Raw genomic sequence first — 23,395 nt, 5'->3', positions numbered from 1 at the left:
ATGACGGGAAGCCCCCCATCGTTTGCAGCGCTACTTCATTGGTGTTCCCGGACTCACGCTCTTAAGGCTGGGATATGATTGAGCTGTGAATTTGTTGTGTGACGGGCTCATCGCGACTCGATAGAATTTAACATTTCCAGCTGCCGTGTACCGATAAATGCTCCCGGGAGTAGCGTGCATCTTAGCCCCCGTGCGGTTATCAGCGTGATTCTGCGCATGCTAACTAACAAGATGTCCCATTTCCAATGCGGTCCCAGCCCTGCCAGTAGGGGCTTCCCGTCGTGCCGCGGTATTTATTATTATTTATTGAATTATGCGGCAGGACAAGTACTTGCCGAGGACAATCATTGCGAGCTCTCTCTGTCTGCTAAAGGTAACTTCTCTCGGCTCAAAGCTTGTTCTGTCCTTTCCTGGAGTTGGAAATCTTTACACAGCTTCAGCTTTAACGGCTGTGACCGCGTTTTTTCCCGTCGTTGGGAATCGGTACGTGTTCCTAAAGAGATAAATATTCCCCGTAAGCGGGATACTCGCTCTGTGGTGGCCTCTGGTTTATATGTAGAGGAGACTAGAATTAGATTACAAATGCCTGCTCGGGTATCAGCACGGAGGGGCGAGAGGGTCATCTGGGTTCATGTAACTGTCGCCTGCTTCCTGTCGGAGTTTATTGCTTGTGGAGCTGCTTGCGCTGTACGCGGCCGGCTCTGTGGTCAGGTTAGGCAGTACTTGCGGTGGCCGTTTCATTCGCGTCGGTGGAAATTAATCCACGGAAACGTTGGATGAGAGTTGAAATAGTTTTTTGATTTGTTTTTGTTTTTCTATTATTTGTTTTGTTTTTCACAACTCTGGGTCCGAAATGCCGGCCGTACGTCGGACCCGCCAAGGAGAGATGTGACTTGGGGGCATATAGTGTTTTTCTGTTTTATGATGAGAATAGTAGTGGGGGTAAGAGACCGGAAAGGCCCCCCCCCCCCCCCCAGCTTCGTGCATTTATGCCAAAGTTGAATACGTCCAAATCTTTTTTTTTTGTTCCTGTTCCTTAAACGTGCTTCGGACGGCCTCTTGCTGCTCTGCGGTGTCTCTATGGTGGCGGTGCCCCTAGGCCTTGGTTTAGCAGGCCTGGCGTGATGCTGGCAGGGTCCGGTCCTGGAAGAAATCAGAGGCTGACGGTACGGCCTAGCAGCAGGCACCCACTAGCCGCTCTTATAGAGTAGTAGTAGCAGTGTGAGTGAAACGCGTCGGAGAAGCAAACACTGTTTTCTTTGTTCCCCCCCCCCCCCCCGTTTTTGGGATTGTTTCCCTGTAGGGACTCGCTGCCATCCTCCATAAAGTGGAAATGGCCCTCATTTTCTTTGTGTTCTTTATTAGGACGTGACAATATTGTCCTGTGCGGCTGTCTTCTCTTTTGTTGACGTTCTGTTTGTATGGGCATTAAAGCTCGGCTCTGTGCTCAGCCTCTGAAACAGTCAAAAATGTAACGAACGCGTTTGCAAAACCCACGACGTGAACACTTAAAGGGTCCGCACAGCTATCAGACGCATTGATGTGCAGACGTCCGGAGCGTCCCTCTAACCAGATACCGCGGTGCCAGAATATCCTTGGCCTGCGCCCCAAGGGTTTGGGTCTTATTAGCTTCATGCAGTTCTGCGACAGACAAATGAAGTACACGCTGCAGCCGCTCTCACCCGCACAGCACTCCATCTCATCAGTAAACGCGCTGATCCGTTGGACGCGGCTTATTGTGACTTCACTCCTGAGATGCTTGGCACGGAAAGTGAATGGAATGCGAATCGAGGCCGGCGATGCATTCATAGAGCCGAACGCCAGCGAGTAACCCGCGTGCGTCTGTGCTGGAGAGGAAAGTGCCCTAAGGGTAGATTGCAAGCTCATGGGCAGAGTGCTCACCCCCGTTGTGTCTGTGTGAATGTATGTCTGTCCCCCGCTCCATAACACAATTGTACTGCGCTGTGGAATACGCTTCCGAAAAGAATACAGGGAGTGATGTGAGTTGGTGCGCTGCTGCCGCCTGTCCCCTGAGGTCACCCTGTGGTGTATCTTGATGCTGACCTTCGTTGGGGCAATGGAGGGGATATACTGGACATGGACTGGGGTGAGTTGGATTTCTGTGGGGTGACCAAGCCTTACATACAAAATGCTCCGGTTTAATACCCCTGGTCCAAGGGGAAGCGGGGCCAAATAGGCAGGAAAGTACTTACTACCCTCTACATATATATCTAGCGTTGCTTCCTGTTGTAATCCTGCTGTGTTGAATCGCGTGTATCGTGATAGCATTTCACATGTTTAAATTCAATGCTAGAAATGCTGCTCGTAGTTTATTGCTGGGAAACGGTACGCTATTTGCGTAACCCCGCCTGACTATGTTCTCCGCTCGCCCCATTACATTGTATTGCATCACCACGTTCCATCTGCGCATGACGTCACTTCCTCAACTTACACTACGCTTCCGTGAATTAGACTCCCTACGTCGCCAGCGTGACGCAGCTCCCTGCTTTCTCCTGCGTTCAGGTCACGGTCTTCTTTTTCTGTCACGCATTTTGCGTAGCGCAAAGTGCGAATTCTTGTTTTACGGAGGAGGAGGAGGGAGGGCTTACGCAGGTAGCGTAAGGCAACGCTTGGTGAATACGCGCCTTGCGCCGGGGCTCTCCTTGGCAGTTGCCAGCGCTGCGTAGTTTCCGTAGCGCCGGGTCTCCTTGGCGGGCCCTGTGTCGGACGGTAAGGCTGCTGCTGGTGACGCGCTTCGGGCGTGTGCTTGTATTGTTACGGACCGAGGCCGTTAGTTTTTTTTAATGCGGCCGCACAGCCTTTGTGGCTAGCTGCAGGCTGCCGTACCGGAGAGGAGGAGTCCGGGGCCTGGAGAAGAGCCCCGAGCCGGCGCCATTTTCTGGGAGAGGAGGCCCGGGGGTGGGTTGATATACACAACATGTATTCTTCTGGAAATGGCCCGCACCGATACGCGTACGTGTGCGGGGTGAGGGGGATCGGCTCCCGGGCGGTGGCTGCGTGTTACCCGGCTGCATGGGCTGCGTGTTGGGGTCGGGCTCACACGGAGAGCGGGCACCGCAGTGCCAGAGGAGGGGCCGCTGCGCGTTATCTCCCGGTGCTCCGGCCTCTTATTTACGGCTTTTGTTCGGTTTGCGATTCTCTTGGATTTCGCTCCTGCTCCGCATTACAATAGACGGATCGGGCGATAAATCTGGGCGTTTATCTGCCCACTAACACGGAGGCACCGATTCGTTGTACAAAGGCTTGAACCCCTCCCCCCAATTCGGATTGTATCTGGTTTAGTTCGGTTTGACACCATCGCCTGGATGTCGTGTAATGTGGAGTACAAACGGCTTAATGTGCATGCAGTGTATTCATATATACAGGACCGGGGCAATAGCACTTACTCATACATGTTCCCAAAGCCTCATGTACCAAACATGTGAACAGGCAGTGTTATAACTTACACATACATGGTCCCCGGCACTAGGCTTTCCTCCTGACTCTGGTGCTGTTGGTTTTGGCCCGTGGGTGGCGGGCAATGTATTATACACGTGGATTAACCTGCATGCCGTGTATTTATGTATACAGGTGTGGGGCTGTGTGTGAACCCTGCGTATTAACCGTTACTGCTTCACAGGCGTGATGTCATAAGCTGTACGAAACGCACCGTTTACAGTAACGTGCGGCGTATGGGGAGAGATGAGTGGCGGATAATGTTTATAGTCTGTACGCCGGCGAGTACCGCATGTACTCGTAGCTGCCGTGTAAATCACGGGCGTGAAGCCTGAGCCTTTATCGCTCCCCGAGAAGCAAACATGTATAGATTATACGTATGTCTATCCGTATAGGGCAGCCCTTTATTTGAGGACATATCTGTATATTGATGGTAGTTTGCATTAATATATATTTATCCCCCCCCCACCCAGTTTATCTTCCTGCTGAACCACAACAGACATCTTGTCCACGTTATTACAAAGCAGTAAAATGAGCCGATAAAAGCCGCTGGACGAAATGAGTCTTCGTTGGTTTATATAGCGCCGTCATATTCCACAGCGATGTGCACTATGCAGCCGGGGCATAAGTAATGCATAACATAATATGGATTTACAGAAACCAACCGAGAGCCCTGCTCTAGCAAGCTTAATAAATCCGTCTATATCCACCTAGCTATATGATCACATCGCCAACATTAAGCGCTAGCAGGGGTAGGATTCTATGGACTTGGCCGCGTCATATATTTAAGTCACAGGCCACATTGATCCAGATGTTGGAGTGCCAGTCGTTGGTTTGAGTGATGAGCGTTCACTGAGGTGTAGTAAGAACCAAATGCTACCTGGCTGGTGGAATAACGGCGCACAGCATGCGCTAAGACTGCTTGGTTTCTATAACATACAGCCTACATGGCAACTAGAAGGAGAGTAACTCTGCCCCGCGTAGTCAGCGCGTTCCCGCCGGCAGATTCGTGTCGTGGTTTAGTGAATAGCCGTGCGCGGCCGCTGTCTCTCCTCATTAACGCCTCTTATTTACCGAGAGCCATTCTCGGCCCATTTTTTAAATGTCGATCCCTTTTTGTGTGAATGTTTCCTTTGTCGTCATGGTTACTGCTCCTCGTACAGACTCCCTGAATCACCCGCATAAACCTATTCCTGGGCTAGAACCCCCGATAAAAGATGTCAACCATGTCAAACTATCAGTAATATAAATAATATTTTTAAAATAGAGAAAGTAGCCTTCGGTGTCCAGTGTCGGTAACGCACGATGGATCTGGTTACGTCTGCATGGAGTTTTGTGTCTTCCTTTTGGTTAACGTTTCTTCCTCCTCCTCCATCAGGTCGCCTGGCCCGACGTGCGATGGGAGCGCCGCCATGTCAGCCGAGACTGGGCTTGGCACGCGTTTGAGGGCCACGACTGGAATGGGTGACGGAGTGGAAGGGAGTCAGATGTCGGGGACTCAGCTGCCTGTCCCTCCCCAGCCCCAGCCACAGCTTCCTCAGCTCGCCAACCCTCCTCCCCCCGAGACGGCCAAAGCGAACCAGCCCAAGCGCCAGACCAACCAGCTGCAGTACCTGCTGAAGACCGTGCTTAAGACGCTATGGAAGCATCAGTTTGCCTGGCCCTTCCAGCAGCCTGTGGACGCCATCAAACTCAACCTTCCCGTGAGTACACGCCGGGGCCGCGGACACGCCGGACGGGGTTTGTTTTGTTATTTGTGCGGCCGGTTTGGTTGGAGGCCTATTCTGTGCTCGTGGTTTCTGAATGAATTGCGTGCGTTATTCCGCCCCGTTGCGGTCGGGCTCGTGGTGGGGTCTGATCCGCTGGTGTCATATCAGAGCCCCATGTCCGTTTTCATTGGAAGTGCAGCGAGGGGGGGGGCTGTTAACGCCACGGAGAGATCTCACCCCAGCCTTTTCCCGTGCCGGCCCTACTGCCAGCGGCTGGGTCATCTCGGGCTCTTATGAGGGCCGGGCCTGATCTCTTGTGCCTTCTGCATCGGTTCTCCTGTCTGGACTGTTGGTGGGATTCTGGCGTCGTGTCGGCCGCTCCCCGCGAATACAGCCGGAATGGGCTCTTTCCCGGAGCCGGCATTTGCTTTTAGTTAAAGGAGAGTTTTTTTATGGGTTTGAAGACTCTGTACGTTGGGGGAGATCGGTGTGAATGGGGGGCAGTCAGCAGGAACCCTCCGTTATACAGCCTACGGTATTATACCGCACCGAACCATTTATGTAGGTTTTATTATGATTAAGAGGATTTTACGACACTTCATGTTAAACCACAAAGTGTCCCCATATTGCATGGGTTGTTGCTAGAATAATAACCAAGTAGTACATAAAACAAAACAAGAATTCAGCGAATCCCATTCCAAAAACCCCCTTTCTGCCCTGATATTTATACCTTAGGGGTGTTTTTGAGGGCTGTGTGCTGGGCATGCGCTGATTTCTTGCTCTGTTTTGTGTAATTTGTGTAGATTTGTAGGTCTCTGCAGCTCTTCGTTCTCTATGAATGGCCAAAGCATGAGACGTGTCCTCGCTTCACCTCTGTGTAAAGTGCTTTGCGTGTGAAGGGTGGGCCCCTGACATGATGTATGTACGACAAACGTGGCTCTTCGCGTGTCTGTAACTCCATTTCTGCAGCTTTGCGACACAGCTCATTTATGCTGGTGGTGTAACTGATCGCACTTTCCTGAATAGACCGTCTCTGGTACCCGGTGCCAAGGGCTGACTCGCGCATGACTCGGTCCCGTGTGCGTGTACTAGTCATATACATGTAGTCATTGCTCATTCAGAGGAGGTGGAATGACTCAAGCCTGGGGTGCTTTCTCTTCCCGTTTGGTGCTTTGTTGGACGCGTGTGACGTGCCCGTCATGCTGGGGCTCCTTAACGTCTACTGGGTTAATAAGATATGTGCGCTCTTTTTGTGACGGTGATACTACTCCCAGCCGTGGGTGCGATTCTGCCCGGCAATCTGATGCCCCAGACTCCGTGTCCTGCTTAGCGGCTTTATTCACGCGGTTATTTGCACCCTGTGTTGCGTGTTACGAGGACTCTAGTGTTCCCGTCCCCGGGAGTTTCGGGGTGGTGAGGACAGAAGTCACATCTGCTAGGAGCCGGCTGATCGCGGAGCTCCAGAGAGAGTCCTGTAATCACCGCGTTCATCTGTTACTCCCCTCACACCAGGGACAAACACTAAGAGCATGTGAGTGGCACTCGCTAACCAGAAGTTTACTGGAGACCTGAATGCTTCGGCTCCCCTACTTCCAAAAGAGCGTCTCCTGCCGGACCGGCTGAAACGGGGAGTGTGACGTTTCTTGAGCCCTTTAAAAGCTGTATAATGAAGTCAATCTGTTGCCGACTCAGTTTAGTAAATACTTTTGTTTCCTCCTCTGAGTGAAGTGTGGGGTGGATGTCTGGATACTTGGAAGAGGCTCGGTTAGTGTTTGGAACGCTTTTACTTTCTCTTCCAGCTGTAGAGCAGCATCCGGTGCGCTTGCACAAAGTCAGGGATTTCCTAGGCTTCTAGTCAGGAGTATAACGAAACAATTATGCCGAATGAGCCTAAATTGAATATGTAGGTTGAAACAATCGTTCACTGAAACCAACAGCTGTGTAGGAGGAGTAAACCTGGGTGAGGAACGGCCAGACTCCTTAACAAAGTCTTACATCGTAACACCGAGCACCGCAACAAACCATCCGGCAGACGTCTCGTGGAAACCCCGGTCTGCCGGATCTCCTCTCCAAGCTCCTGAAAAGGCACAAAGAGACCGGCAATGTTGATGACCGTAGACTCGGTGGTCGGCCAAGTTAACTTACTACAGCGGGTGAGACGCATCGCGCTCGCTTCCCTTCAGGATGGGAAGATGTCCGGCGCGGCCATCAGCTCAGCATTGACAGAAAACCGTGGGACCCTGGAACCCCCATCCACTGTCTGGAGAAGTCTGGCTAGATGTGGTCTTCATGGAAGCCTTGCAGCCAAACCCAAACCTCTGGAAAGTGGCGTGCGGAGGAATGACAGCAGGTCCTCAGCTGATGAGTGAAAGTCTGGGGCTGCGTTTCTGCAAATGGACTTGGTGCTTTGGTCAGAATTAATGTTCTGGGAAGTGTTACTTATCCATCATACTATCAGGGAGACGTGAGATCATTATTAGTTATTATTATTAACCTATAGCCAAAGTACATAAGAACTATCTTTAGCTTAAAGAATGCTGTGTCCCGGAAGCGATGTCCTAGTCTCAGCATTGAGTATGTCTGGTATCGCATGAAGCGAGAGACGCCACTGAGGTGCCTAAATCTGTCGTTGGTTAGCAAACCCAGGCCCCCCGGTGACATGCTCTCGGGATGCGGAGCCCGGTTCATCTCGGCGAAATATTCCTTTTGCCTGCCTTTACATTCCCCCCCACCTGTGTTCATGCATGCAGAAATGGGAAGGTATTGGCTTCCCCGCTATTATCCGGAAAGACTGAAGAATCTCTGTGTGACTTGGAGGAAAGCCAAGAAAGCGTGTAAGACTGAAACGTTCTCCTACATATGTTTTGGAGCCGGAGGATGCCGACACCAGGAGGTCCTCGCCTTTTAGTAGACGGCGAAAGGCTCGGCTCCAATGTACCGAGAGGTGATGGATGTTACTATAGTAAGGGGCTTATCGCCAAACCGCTGGATGTCATATAGGAAATCACTGCAGCAGCGTCTAACGCACCCCAGATTACACCACGTGGTGCAAGCTACTTGTATGACGCTGTTGGAGACCTCCGAGTTGTCTGAAGACCCCTCTCCCCTGTGTCAGATCACACCGGCCCTGCTTCCTGATCACTCGGTGTCCTCGTCTTCCATGCGGAAGTTTCTTCACTTACAATACTAATAAATGTAAAGAATGCAAAATTAGTCACCAAGACAACCTAAAAAAAAAATGTCTGCCTACAATCCATTCCTGGGAGGATGTGCAATGTAACTTGGGTTTCTATCCTTTTATAGAAAAACAAACAAACTGAGGGTTTAACTTCTCAGCTTTTAGTAATTGTGTGTATAATATGTATGTACGTTCATACACACGCTACAATTCAAAAGTTTGGGGTCACCTAGAAATGTCCTTGTTTATGAAAGAAAGCATATTTTGTCTATTAAAATAACGTGAAATGAATGAGAACTCCAGCGCAGACGGGGTTAATGTTGTAAATGTCTATTGTAGCTGGAAATGGAATATCTTCATAGGCGCACAGACGCCCTTTATCACTCTCATCACTCCTTTATCACTCCCATCACTCCTGTGTTCCAATGGCACGTTTGGTTCATTGATCCACGTTTGAAAGGCTAATTGATCGTTAGAAAACCCTTTTGCCAGAAATGTCCTTGTTTTCCATGAAAGTGACCCCAACCTTTTGAAAAGTAGTGCGTGTTTGCGCATCAAGATACATTTTTTTTTTTTTTTTGCATAGAGAGGGAAACTTATTTAGGGTCAAATAAAAAATGTTGCAGCAATTGCTGTGGTCCTGCGTGGGATAGAAACCGGCCTATCCTATAACACAAGAACCAAGCGAGGTGCGAGGCTTCACGCAAAAGAGCCTATTGACCCGTGACGCCTGCCGCGGAGCCCGTGTGTCTGTGGATCATAGGATTGTTGTCTCTCTGTGACCGTAATAGTGTAATAGTCGTGACGGAATATGAATAAACATGTCTGTCTATTTCCCTCCTCCAGGATTATTACAAGATCATTAAGACTCCGATGGACATGGGCACCATTAAGAAGCGTCTGGAGAACAATTATTACTGGAACGCCCAGGAATGCATCCAGGACTTCAACACCATGTTCACCAACTGCTACATCTACAACAAGGTGACTTCTTACGGCGGAAGCTGCAGCGGCGAGGAATCTTCTCGATAGCCGCTTTAATAAAGCGCTCCCGGGCAGCTCGCTTTCTCACCGAGCGTAATGTATGATAAATGATTCCGGTGAAATGTTTGCAGAGGTCTCATCACTACAGCAGATGGAATCGTCTGATCCAGATTACGCCCGTTGCTATGGTGATGGCATCACTTCAACGTTTCACCTGAATTGTTTATTTTAACAGCCAGTTTCCCCGTTAGTCCGAGGGCAGCCCCGTTCCTGACACGTAGGTTTTACGCCTGACCCTTTAATATTGTTTAAAAGCAGAAATTGCTTTCTATACGTGAAGTCCCCTCACAGACTTGCACGCCAGGCATACAAGCAGCCATGTTAACGTCCCGTGCCCGTTCTGCGTTATGCGCCGTCACTCCTCTGCCTTTGAATGGAAATGGTTTTCGGCCGGTAACGGGGAGAATGGGGGGCCGCAGAGGCGATGCTTTTGTCACCAGCTGCTGAAGCTGCTTTAGCTCAGGTTTAGCCATGAAGTGCCCGATGTGCTCAACGCTCTCCTGTGTTTCCTAGCCTGGGGACGACATAGTATTGATGGCCGAAGCCTTGGAGAAGCTTTTCCTACAGAAGATATCAGAAATGCCCGAGGTTGAGACGGAGCTGACGGTCATACAGAGCAAAGGACGAGGCCGGGGAAGGAAAGAGCCAGGTGATTTTTGGTAGTGACCCCGCAGTTGGCTCCAGGCTGCTCGTGAAATGATTTATTGGGAAGAAAGGTGTACTTCATCCGGTTCCTCTTCTCTTGCAGATGCCTCAATTACCCCAATGAGAACTCGGGTCCTGTCGGGATCGCAGACGGAGAAGCCCCCAACAAAGACCCCTGTCACACGTAAGTCACGCGCGGGTCTGTGTTATGGAAGGGTTAGTGCTTTTATAGCAGAGGCTGTAATACACATGTAGAGACTGAGTGCCTCGATCCGGAGGTACGTCTGAGGAAAGCGGGCTCCTCTGTTTTGGGAGAATACGAATACTAGAGCGCTGTCGTTTGGGTTGTTGAGCCGTTACAGCGGCCTTGGAGGTACGTGGCCCCTTCCGCTTGGTGGTAGGAGGTAGAGGCTTTCATGTAAAGAACACTGATGTAGGGTCATGCCAGTATGGAGGCACGCGTGTGCTAACCGCTGTTCCCCAAGCCATTTTCTTCCATGGTGCCACGCGTGTATTTCCAGTTCTGGCTACTGTTGATATTCTGTATGGACAGAAGCTTCCAGAAAGGTTCTTAAACTATTGAGACATTTGTTTGTGCGCAGTGCCGCACAGTATGTCCGTATGTTTAACAAGTAAACGATCGCCAAGAGTCTTCTAACGTCGTCTTGCTCCCGTTTTTAATGTTTTTTTTAGCTTTTTGTGTAGATTTTGGCTGCTCGGTCTCCTCATTCGCAGCTCCCTCCCCGCTTTGGACAGAAGCTTTGTAGATTTCAAACTGATGATCTGTTTCGTCGGCGAATGTGTGACATAATAGCCCTAATAAATGCTTTTACAATATATAGAGGCCAGAAATGAGAAGACTGTCCTGTTATTATAAGAATAAAAGGAAATGAATGTGGAACACTTTCATGGTGAAATTGAAGGATGGTTTTGGGGTTCTGGGAGCTTTTGTCTGGGAGGCTTTTCTACTTATTGGGAATCTAAAAAAATAAAAATAAATGATATATAGGCTTTTAAAATGGGGAGTTCAATAGCCCTAAATCCTGTCCGTCCTGTGCTGGAGTTCCTCATTCTTGGGTCGCAGCGAATCTGTGAAACCGGGCTATGAGGTCCAGCTGTTTCCCACGGCTTTCTGGCAGTCGGCCCCTTCCCGATATGTCCCAGCGCTCCCTCTTTCCCGCTAGCGTTCCCATCACCGCCCTTTCCAAGTTTAAGCCTTGGCGGAGGATCAGGACTGTCGCGGAAGATACCAGGAGGTTCGGGGGGGAAAAGAAGCCGTTTGCTGTGTAATGCCGCTGCTTCTCAGTAAACAGATTTGGTTCTTGATGTTGCTGTCATGATACTTCTCTTAAAAAAAAAAAAAAAAAAAAAAAAAAGCCAAAGTTTTGTGAAAATGGCACAAAAACATATCTAATAGACCCAATTTTCAATGCCCCCCCCCCTCGTTTGAAGTTACCGGCTGCTCCGTCGGCTGACTTGTTTGAGGAGCTGGGAATGAATGGGAAGGTCTATAATAGTTGCTGAGCCGCTTGCTGTGATGTCTGTCGTGGCGGTATACGGTGCATCGGGGTCTTCTCCGTACACCTCTGCTGCTCTCAACCAGTACAGAAGTGAGCGAAATGACGTTATAGCTTCCTTCCTTCCTTTATTTATTTATTTATTTATTTTTTTCCTCAGCTGCTTCCAAGCCATCGACTCCTTCCCCGCCTGTCGTGACCCGGGCCCCTACCCCTCCACAAGCTAGACCTGCAACAGCTCGCCCCCCGGCAATCACGCAAGCACCCATTACCTTCCCGCCTACGGTCACTCAGGACATGGTGGTGCCCACAACCGTGCCCCCCGCTCCTGCCCCTCAGCCTCTTCAGAGTCATCCTCCAGTCATGCCGACCACTGCCCAGCCTGTGAAGGTGAGTTTATGATGGTGGGGGACCTGGCGGAATGGCGTGAGCCTACGGAAATGTTCCTGTGTCCAAAATATACTCTTCACGCACTCTGTATCCACAGCCATCGGCCCCCTGATCGTTTTCATAGCTGTCAGTATCTGAAACGGCTGGGTTTAGGAAGGATGGTTTCGAAAGGGCTTGGCAGCTGTAGAAAATGAAAATGTAATATATTTTAATGCATTTGGGCGTCTGTATTTTAACGTGTCTGAGGTTTGTCCGCATATTGCATGATTTGGCCATTAGTTGTGAAGATAGAGAGATATATATATATCTATATCTATATCTATCTCTGAGTCTGTCCAGCAGGATCTAGGTTTTTATTATATGTTCATCTGATGAATTTTATCCTGACACGGCTATTGATGGAAAGCGTTAACCATGATTCTCATTTTCTCTCCAGGTAACAAAATTTGTGAAAAGGAAAGCGGACACCACAACTCCCACGGCCCATGACCCTCTCCACGAATCATCCCCTATCCCCGGCGAGTCCAAGCCTCCCCGGGCCACCAAGAGACGAGAGGCGGGGCGCCAACCTCGCCCAGCGAAGAAGACAGAGGTGCCCGACTCCCAGCTGCCGGCGCCTCCGACTCTCCATGTGCCGGGACCTCCTGCTGGTATCTCCGACAAAAGCAGCAAGACGTCCGAGCAGCTGCGCTACTGTGCGGCCATCGTCCGCGAGATGTTTGCCAAGAAGCACAGCGCGTACGCGTGGCCCTTTTACAAACCCGTGGACGTGGAAGCCCTGGGGTTACACGACTACTGCGAAATCATCAAGCATCCCATGGACCTCGGTACCATAAAGGTGTGCGGAGCATCTGGTTTAAAAGTCTATATGTCCTGCAGACATGGCGCGTTAATTTGGAGGGAATCGGTGTTAGAATCTATGCCACTTCGTCTAGAGTGACAGAAGACCTTGATGTCTTATCACCAAAAGGGTGGTCTAATATGTGTTGCAAATGTAACATGCGAATGAATAATGCAAGACGTATAACCCCTTAAGGGCAATGGGTGGTTCCTAAACGGACATGCATTTGTCATTGTCATTAAGGGGATAAAGTGCATGCTCACACACCCAACTGTCCTTTTCTCCGTCTAACAGGACATGAAGACATGGCTTATCGGACAGCTTCTAGTATGTCTTAAAACCTTAAAATTACTCTAATATCCCTGTACACTTTCTGTCCGACCAAAGAGGCTTTCGGGACGATCTTGGACATAATATATTGCATGTAGGCATTAATAAGGAATCATTGATCCATAAACAAAATGCAGATGTCTTCTACATACTGGGCCAGGCTGCATGGACCTTCATAACCTTAATATTTTTGCATGCAGGTGAAGCTGGACGGCTTCCAGTACCGGGACGCTCAGGACTTCGCCTCGGATGTGCGGCTCATGTTCTCCAACTGCTACAAATACAATCCTCCTGACCATGAGGTGGTGGCGATGGCCCGAAAACTGCAGGTAACCCCAGTTCTGGCAACGCGAACATCGTCTAGCAAATTATTAAGCCTACGCTGAGTGACACATTCAGTTTTGGGCATTATATAAGCATTCCAGGGTTACTAAATAAACTAAACCGTATGTTAAGAACCCACCGTATGTATAGAACATTCCTTACCGATGGACAAGTTATTTATTTTCTTTTTTATTTAGCGACCGTTCCCATTTAGAGAGCTGAATATTTTCAATAGTTTTAATTTATACAGAGGGCACGTACTTGGCTGGTGGGGCAGATTGTGATGGCCGTCATTAGCTTGGGGGGGAGGGGGAGGGGGTCAGTCTTTGGAAGGTGTTCATTTCCGGTGATCTCCTGACTGCTAATGGATATGCCACAAAAATGAGTTTGATCTTTTTCCCATTCTGTCCATGCTGTAGGATGTGTTTGAGATGCGCTTTGCAAAGATGCCAGATGAACCGGAAGAGGCCCCTGCTCCAGCCCCCTCGCTTGCTCTGGGACCCCCAGCTCCTTCAATCAAGGGGCCACCACCCACTTCCAGCGACAGCAGCAGCGACAGCTCCTCGGACACCGAGAGCAGTTCAGACAGCGAGGAGGAGCGGGCGCAGAGGCTGGCAGAGCTCCAGGAACAGGTGAGGATTGGGAGCTGTATTCCCGTAAGGTGTCAAGTCTGGCCGCTGGAGGGAAACGGTACGAGGGACTGTTATACTAAATGGCTGCGGTATAGTTACTGTGATGATTTATTGGCCCCTTTTCTGACCGCTGACTGTTCTGTCCTCGCAGCTGAAGGCTGTACATGAGCAGTTAGCGGCCCTCTCTCAGCCGCAGCCGAACAAACCAAAGAAGAAAGAGCGTGAAAAGCGGAAGGAGAAGCACAAAAGGAAGGAGGAGGTAGAGGAGTCCCGGAAAAGCAGAGCTCGGGAACCCCCGGCCAAGAAACCGAAGAAAAGCGCTCAAGTACCAGTGGGAGCCCCCAGGTACCGTAATCCTCTAAACAAAACGCTCTGCAGATATTTTATCATATCCGCGGCACGGATAGAGCTATTTGGGCATTAAATAGTAACGGTACTTGGCGTTGGTTATAAAAGGATTGAGTCCCTGTAAGGAATGGAGGGGGCTCTGATAACCTTTGTGTTTTGTTTGTATGTAAAACAAATGTTTTGAATATCTGGAACATTTATGGACAGTTGAGGTTTATGTAATACGGTGTTTCTGATCACCGTGAAGAGATCCTGCTGCTTCATGTTGCTTTCTATAGCGATGACGCTTATTTTGCATTATAATAGCAGCTCCTCTCTTGTCCAACAAGCGGGAAGCGATATGCCATGGACATAAGAAAATAAAAAAATGCTAGAATAAAATTGCTACGGAATAGTTTGGTGGGTTTTTTCTTTACCTGCTTTGCGTGCGTATTTTTTTTTTTTCATCTAGTGATATCCTCTCCCCCCCAACAGCATCAAGAAAGAAGCCCCTCCGCCGGTCTCGCGGCCGCCTCGTCCAGCGCCACCTCCTGCTCCCTGTGAGTCGTCGGAAGAGGAGTCGCAAAGATGTCGCCCCATGTCCTACGAGGAGAAGCGGCAGCTGAGCCTGGATATCAATAAGCTGCCGGGGGAAAAGCTGGGCCGGGTGGTGCACATCATCCAGTCCCGGGAGCCCTCGCTCAAAAACTCCAATCCCGACGAGATCGAGATAGACTTTGAGACACTAAAACCGTCCACGCTGAGAGAGCTGGAAAGATACGTCACCTCCTGTCTGAGGAAGAAGCGGAAACCACAGGGTAAGACGGGCTGCTAGGGACGGGTAGAGGGGCTTTAGTGTCTGTCTTGGTTGATGGAACTGCAGTCATGGAGCGAAGCGTAAAGTTTGAAGGTTTACACGTAACACGCGTTGCTTTTAGGGTTGTGTAGGCTGGGATGGAGGGTTTGCCGGTTAAACAATGCGATCGGACTAGGCTAATTCTTCCTTACTCTCGACAGATAAAATGGATGCTCCCTCTTCTCTCTCTGGTAAAACTAAAGGCTTCTCGTCTTCCGAGTCGGAGAGCTCGAGCGAGTCCAGCAGCACAGAAAGCGAGGAGTCCGACCTAGGTCAGAAATAGTCTCTTTCCCGTTTTGATGTTGAACCCCGGGTTCCTACTTGGACGATATCCATATACCCAAATATAAAGGAATATGGAGCGTTAAGGGCTCATTCCTTACACTGTACGTTTTCACTTTTTTAGAAGCAGTCCCGAAACAGAAGAAGAAGTGTCACTCAGGCAGAGAGTCAAGAAAGGTACGTTAAATCCTCCCGTCTCTGTGGAACATGGTGCTGTACATTTTAAATCTGTTGTGGGCAGAGAGACACTGGCTTTTATAGTGTAGTAAATTGGAGCAGATTAATGCGATCAGGAGATGGTTAAGGGATGTTTTGGGCTGGGCAGATTTTACGGTCAGTGGCTTGACCATATTAGAGTCTGGGAGCATGAGATCTGCGACAGACCCAATCTGTCAGAGCTTGGGAAAGCCAGGACGTTATCGTAAGTGAGAATCTTCTGGGTATGATGTTTAACTGTTAGGTTTGAAGATGTTTGTATTTATTTGATAATTAAATGTTTTTCTTCTTCCAACAGCATCATCACCAGCCTCATCCTCCCCCACAGCCTGCAACCCTTCCGCCCTCTGTTCTTAAGCCCCCATCTCCGGTCGCACCACCCTCTTACCCGGCGCCGCCAAGCCTGGAAACCTCCCACCCGTCTCTCCATCACCCTCTTCATTCTGGAAGTGTCTTTGAAGCAGTAACTCCTCATTACGGGCAGCCGGTTCTACACCTCCCTCCGCCGGACCTTCCTCCACACCTTACAGGACAGCCAGATCGCTGCTCTCCCCCTCATCTCAATCAGCATGCCCTAGTCAGTCCTCCAGGTAAGAGCAATGTTATTATTGGCTTTAAACATTGGAGCGCTGGCCAAGGAGAGGCCAGGGATGTGCCGAGAGCCTGTATTTACCAAAATCTCCATAAAGCACAAAATAGCACAAAACAAAACCTTTTTTTAGGCTTAAAAATCATACAAAAACTGTCTTTAATGGATTTCTTTCTTGCCTGTTTCAGCTCTACACAACGCCATGCCCCAGCAGCCTTCTCGACCTTCTAATCGTGCAGCCGCCCTCCCTCCCAAACCAGCTCGACCTCCATCTGCCTCTCCGCCTGCATCCCAACCCCACCACCAGCCTCTGCCGCACATCCTTCATCATCACTCTCAGCCGCCGCACGTCTTGCTGGAGGATGATGGGCCTCCCTCTCCCCCTGGTGGTCTCCCGCCATCTCCAAATCAGCTTGGCCACGCACAGATGGTGATGTACCTTCAGCAGCTGCAGAAATCCCAGCCACCTCCTCCTCAGTCCCCCATGCAGCCGCTCCTACCCTCCGTTAAGGTGCAGTCGCAGGCGCCTCTGCCTGCTCCGTCGCAGTCAATGAGGCACCTGCAGTCCTTATCTTACCCCACGCCTCCTCCATCATCTGCGCCCACGGTTCCACCACCTCAGTCTTCTCATGTGCACCCTTTACAGTCGCCCCCGACTGCCCCCCAGCCACAGCCAACTGTGCAGCCGCCACCTCCATCTCAGCAGCCACAACATCCAACTTTACAAGGCAACCTGGCCGGTCCACACCAACAGCATGCGCCGCACCAGCAGGCCAAGACGCAGCAAGTCATTCAGCACCATCACCCTTCACCTCGGCAGCAGAAGCCAGAGCCGTACCCCGGAGGTGAGATGCTTTTCAGCGCTGTAGGGGTCCGTGTGACCTGCGTGCAAAAGGAACCGATTAGGCGGGTCTGCTTCATTAAATATCCTCTCCCGTTGTGTGTCTTTTTGCAGGTCATTTGCGGGAGGCTCCATCCCCCCTTCTCCTTCATTCTCCTCAGGTCCCTTCTTTTCCAGGCTTGTCGCACCCTGCTTCTCCCCAGGCTGGACAGCCCAAGAAGCAGGTAACCAGTTATAAAATGCATCACAGGCTTGCGCCGTCTTCCTTTCTGTTCCTGAACGTCGTGTTGTCTCGAGCGCGCTCTTCTTGTGTGTTGACTCGAGTATATTTGTTCCTATCAACAGGATATAAGAGGAGCCTCGGTTTTGCAGCCTCAGCCCTTGGTGGTGGTGAAGGAGGAGAAGAGACACTCGCCGTCCCTTCGTCCTGAAAGCTTCTCCCCCAGCATGAGGAATGAGCCCCAGAAGCTTCCGGAATCCCTTAAGGGTCCTAGCCACGTGCAGCCACGTTAGTCTTGCATCTATTTCTCTTTGTGGTGAACATCCGCATGCCAACCGTACACCCTATCTTCAGTCAGGTCTTTATATCACTTTGACCCCCTGCCTCGCTTCTCATCTTGTTGCTTCTCTCCCCACCTCCAGGGCCAGAATTAAAACCTATCGATGGAGGACGTCCTGTAAGACCCCCTGAGCAGAGTATGCAGCCTCAAGGGGTCCCAGACAAAGAAAAACAAAAGCAGGAACCCAAGACACCAGTGGCCCCCAAAAAGGTGAACTTCAATAATCAATCTGACCTCCAACTCTCAGGAGCACAAAACTCCCTTAGGGTTTATTATTATTATTATTGCATTTATTTTTTAAGGGCTAGTCCTTGATGTATTTTTATCCAGAAATTAATTTTTAAGAAAAGCCGGCCTTGGTGATATGGCTGCTTCCTAGTTTTCTTTTGGCAACGTTGTGGGATTGTATATACTCGTGACATTAGATCCTGTCCCCGGAATAAAGCCAGCAGCAACCTCCTCCCTGCCACTTAATGTAAAGGGATGAGCCGAAGCTGCTCTACGGAGCGACCGCAATTCCCTGCACTGCGCAAATAATTCAGGGTGGGCTGATTGCCGACTAGATGTCCTGTTCAGCAGTGTCTGTGTGTCTAATCATTGTCATTTTGTGTCAGGATCTAAAGAACATTGCACGCTGGGCCACCCTGGCGCAGAAGCCGCCAACTACCCCAACTCCATCCTGCAAGTCCTCCAGTGACAGCTTTGAACTTTTCAGACGTGCAGCTCGTGAGAAGGAGGAGCGTGAGCGAGCACTCAAGCTACAGGCTGAGCAAGCCGAGAGGATGCGCAGAGAGCAGGAGAGAATGAGGTAGCGCATCTTCGTAGTGTGTGTTTAAGGAACCACAAGATCTACTAAAGAACAGGAATGGGTGTCAGGCTTTTGTGGGGGCTGTTAAAAATTCCAGCTGATTGTGTGAAATCCCATGGATTACTCTGTTCCCACCGGTCTGACAGACCGTACATTGCAACACAACCTGTCGTGCGTACGCCAAAAAGGCCTGCACAAGAGCCATTTAATGTGTCCTCGGAATGCCGATAAGGGAGTGTGTAGCTGGTCAGTGCCTTGCGAGAGAGGTGAGCGTGTAACCTGATGTGTAACGAGTGCTGTGAACACTTCTAGGAACCGGGAGGAAGACGATGCTCAGGAGCAGGCGCGGAAAGCGCACGAGGAAGCGCGCAGACGGCAAGAACAGCAGCAGCAGCAACAGCAGCAGCAGCAGCAGCAGCAGCAGCATGTGCAGAGTACCCTGCAGCCGGCTCCACCCCCTGCGCAGAGCTCTCAGCCAATAATGGATCAGAGAGAAATGGCCAGAAAAAGAGAGCAAGAGAGGCGGCGGAGGCAGGCGGTAAGTATCCCTCCATCCGCGTGATCCGTCTCGTGAAGCCTCTATGGATGCCAATAACAGAGCCTCGTTTCTTCCCTACAGATGACTCCTTCTATAGACATGAATTTTCAGAGCGACCTGATGGAGATATTTGAACAGAACCTTTTCTCGTAAGACTTCATGCTCCTCACCCTCCACCTCCTCCTCCTCCACCACTTTACTCTTTACCACCCTTCCCCAGAATTTCCACTTGTTTTTTTTAAATGTCGGCGGAAGGGACAGGAGGACGCCTCACCAACCAGAGACACGGCATCTTTTTCTGCCCTTCCTGTATTTTTATCCCCGGCCCCTGTACATTGAGACGCGGCAAGTCTCCAGAAGTGATAATGAAAGAGGGGGACGCTGTTGACCCTCCTCGTAACGGATTATCGTGCAGTAACTCCCGGTCGGCTCGGAGCCGCAGAGACTCTGAAGGAGGACGGCGGCCCGACTCTCGCTCTACCCCTTTCTGCGAGGAATCAAGTGCGGCGCTTTGCAATGAATGAGGCTCACACAGAATGGGGTTTGGGTGCCACACGGTGTGTGCTTGATTGCGCAAGAGGACAAATGGGGGGCTGCGGGTCCTTGATCTTTGTGTGTGTACATGCGCGTGCATCTGAGTCGTTAATAGCAAGAGATTATTGGATATCAGAGGTTACTGGTGTACAGCTTGATCTGTGACCATAATGTATAATTTTCTGTACTGTTCAATTTATTTTTTTATTTTTTTTCCCCCCTCCTCTCCTTAATGTGTCTGTGCTCCTCGTCCCAGAGTCTAACGCATCTTCAGCGCGTATTCCATATGCAGAGCATTGCGAGATTGCGATCGTTCCTTGGATTATATAAGAGCGGGTAGCTGCGGGGCACCCAGCTCGCCCCGGACCCGCGACCCCGGAGCATGGCAACGAACCGCATTCAGGAGCAGGCGCTGATTTAATTTATCGCAATTGAAGAATTCAGCCTTCATCTCCCCGCATTGTCCGCATGCGCACAGCCCCGCTCCTATCTTTTGTATTAATTTCAATTGTTCTGATCTGCAGGTTTTTAAATCTCTGCACTAGCAGTGCCTGTTATCGATGTGAACGGCTGGCGGCGCGCGCATGCCTGGCTGCCTTATCGCTCTTCGGCAACACGCATCGCAAGCACTCTGCTGCCACGGAGTATACAGAGACTGCCACGGCGTGCTGCGTGCGGCCATCTTTCTTTTCCATGCGTGTGTGCCTGTGACGCTTGGCGTGTGTGCGTGTATTCGGTGCATCTCGCACGGTGTGTGGCTGCGTGTAAATATTCATTTTACTCAAGTACTTTTAATCTCAGGTATCAGGCATATGCCCCTTTCACTGCTCCGGATGTCGCTCTGCGGACGCGTCCCCCTGCATGCAGAACCTATATTGCTGTGTCTGCGCTTCTTCCGCCCCGCACGGTCACATGGAATGGTTTATATAGACTCGAGGTGCAATGAATGCCGTTTGATCTTTACAGTCCATCTGCGGTGCCATTCCATTTGATTTTGTCAGCTTTGAGGAACACGCAAACGCTTCTGAGGCTGTCCTCGGTGCGTCGCCAGCAACGCGCTCACGATCTGTAAAGATCTCTGCTCAAGCAGCCCTGGCTTCATACAAATAGCACTATAACTCTGTTATACGTATAGAATACGCACCACAGCGTGCCCCGGTACATATACATATATATATATATATAATATATACGTGCCCCGGTACATATACGTCCCAGTGCTCTGTATCCAAAATGCTCTGCATATATCCCGCTCCCAATGCTCTGCGCCATCCGGTTAATATAGTGCAATTTTCTGCACGCGCGGTGACAATGCTCTGCGGGCTCCCAACGCTTTCACGTTAATGTGGGGTAGCTGATACGTAGCTCTATAACCCTCCTGTGAGAGCTGCCTTAGAGTCCTGGGAGTTGTAGACGTACGTGTTGGCTGCTGTAACACGGAGCACCACTGCCCACCCATACATGTAGTGTAAATCTCTGTGTGTGTATGTGTGTGGGGGTCTTTAATGGTCTATGATGAGGGCAAAACCCAATTAATTTCATACTGAATGAACCCTTCCCCCTCCTAACTTCTCCTCCCCCTTCACCTATGTAATTTTTACCGGTTTGGTTACATTTTTGTTCTGTTTTTTCCTTTTTTTTTTTTTATATACAAATATATATATATAATTTGAACTGTTAAAAAAAAACAAAAAAAAAAAAAACTAAAATCCTTTTATGTGCCATAAGCTCTGTCTCCCTCCCCTCCTCCTTTTTAGATAGTTGACTCCCCCCCCCGTTTCGCTGAATAACAGGCACAGAAGTCTGTGTTGTAACTGATTTCATGCAATAAAGTCTTTTTTATTATATTTTCATTTTATTTTTTGTTTTTCCATGCAGTTTTAAGATTTCATTTGGTTTCAACACTTCCCTCTCTTCACCCTCCCCCGATCTTTCCCTTTTTTATTATAATGCCGCGGAAGGGTCCTCTTTGTATGTGGCGACCTGCAGAAATGGGAGAGTGGCGCGCGTGGCCCCCGGGGTCATACGAGGTGGAGCGTGCGTAGTGATAAGTGCCGCAGTATTTGTAGTTCATTATTCACGGCTCGGGGCTGTCGCGGTAGATCGGCGCTCTGTACTGATGTAGAACGGGACAGAATCCTTTATCGCCAGATTATATTGAAAAAGAAAAGTGTTACGGTCCGGCGGGGATGCGGATATTTCCTTGGGGGGGGGGGGGTTCTGAGGTGGTCCAGCTGTTGGCACGTTCCCGGGTCAGATGGTGTCGGTTGGGTCCGTTAGAACACGAAGGTTCTCCAGCGGCAAAATCCAGTTCTTTTGTTATGCTCTGCGGGGTCTGAAGCATTTGTTGATTTTCACAGGCGATCATGACTTAAAACATGACTTCTGATACCTCGGGGGGCTTCTTAACAACCCCAAAATTCCCACTCTTCCCCATCACGTAGTTTTATACGCAGCCAGGAGGAGGAATGCCGAGGCTGGGAGCGCAGGAGCCCCCGGATAACGCGCTATTTACATGAAAATGTGGCAAATAATTCCCCTAATTCTCTAAAGTTCCGGGGGACCCGGCTGAGTGTCTTGTTTTTTAGTTTTATAGAACGTACTAGAACCCCGTTTATCCCTCGCTGTCCTCCAGCACTCGATTTGCTGATTTCTCGGCTGCAGTATTGTAACCTTTGGTGGTCCCGGCGCTCGCCCCGAATTGTATATTTAAGGGATCCATAAAAATATTTGTTCAGCGGTGATATCGATGTGTCTGAGTAACGGGGGGTCCTCCAAGCCTGAAACACACGTGGTTTGAACGTTCAGCCTGAACAGCAGTAGAAGTCAGGATTTGGCTTTTCCGTATAACCCGAACGCCTTATCCATGAAAAAAAACAAAACTTTAGCCGCCAGGACTGGTTCTTCACACAAAGTGAAATCATTTTATTCGTTACTTTTACCCGATTTAGCGGACGGCGAGCGCTCTTATCCCGGAATCGAGCAAATTCTGACGCTTGTTTATAAATTTATGGATTTGTTTTCTTTAAGGCCGTTGATTTGGGAATATATGTAAAAAAAATTTGGTTGAAGGGAAAGTTCCACTGAAAGCAGACTAGAACCCGTGCCCCCCGGTGGATATAAAGGAAGGGGGGCTCTGTGGTACGCCGCGTTAACCCTTCCTAAACTGGCTATGGGTGCCGGGCTGTTACTGCGTGTTTGGTTAGCCTGCCTTTCTCATGTTTTAGTGTTTCTGCATTTCTGACTTTCCCCAATTCCCTCGCTTGAGGTCTCTTTAGGCACCGACCTTCTGTAAATATAACCAGACGGCCGCTCGCTGCGGCTGCCAAGATGCCATCGGGTAGCGGGTGCGGAACTTCCCCTTTAAAATGTCTTCTTGAGAAGGTTAAAAGTAACCGGGTTATTGGCTCCGTTTTCCTGCACCGTCTCAAACAAAGACTTTAACGCGATGACTGTAGAGCTGTCAATCAAATCAGGGCCCGCAACGACTGGGGAAAGCTAGACTTTGTGCTTTTATTACACAGAAAATGATAAAAGGCGTGTATAGTAAATGTATTGTTACGGCCGTGATGTCATTAAGCCGATTAAGGCTATGGGGAGCGAGCGTATATGCGCGGACCGAGCCGTTATCACCGTTATATAGTAATGAAATCACCTTCTCGCTGGTTCCGTGTTCTATGTTAGGAGTTACCCGTCCACATGCATGTTTACACAAAATGTAATGTCACAAACTCGCAAAGTCTGCTTGAAAACAGAAACGCTCCCCGCAGCATTACCT

The 23,395-nt window shown here is 49.8% G+C and overlaps 1 protein-coding gene across 1 annotated transcript; it reads left to right on the top strand.

Moving 5' to 3' along the window:
• The first annotated feature begins 4,868 nt into the window (after nucleotides 1–4,868).
• Nucleotides 4,869–19,236, top strand: LOC149279243 (bromodomain-containing protein 4A-like). The gene is made up of 20 exons (XM_089501407.1): nucleotides 4,869–5,159; nucleotides 9,190–9,327; nucleotides 9,901–10,036; nucleotides 10,136–10,216; nucleotides 11,710–11,939; nucleotides 12,376–12,777; nucleotides 13,311–13,439; nucleotides 13,854–14,066; nucleotides 14,218–14,411; nucleotides 14,889–15,211; nucleotides 15,411–15,521; nucleotides 15,656–15,708; nucleotides 16,046–16,337; nucleotides 16,525–17,181; nucleotides 17,292–17,401; nucleotides 17,523–17,685; nucleotides 17,820–17,947; nucleotides 18,352–18,545; nucleotides 18,858–19,083; nucleotides 19,165–19,236. Exons 1-20 carry the CDS (start codon nucleotides 4,869–4,871, stop codon nucleotides 19,234–19,236), a joined length of 4,143 nt encoding a protein of 1,380 aa, XP_089357533.1.
• The last annotated feature ends 4,159 nt before the right edge of the window (nucleotides 19,237–23,395 follow it).

Source organism: Sceloporus occidentalis, unplaced genomic scaffold (genome assembly GCF_023333645.1).
Source record: "Sceloporus occidentalis isolate IW3139 unplaced genomic scaffold, rSceOcc1.0.p SCAF_174, whole genome shotgun sequence".
Taxonomy (NCBI): Eukaryota; Metazoa; Chordata; class Lepidosauria; order Squamata; family Phrynosomatidae; genus Sceloporus; species Sceloporus occidentalis.
This window is presented reverse-complemented; position numbering and strand designations above follow the sequence as displayed.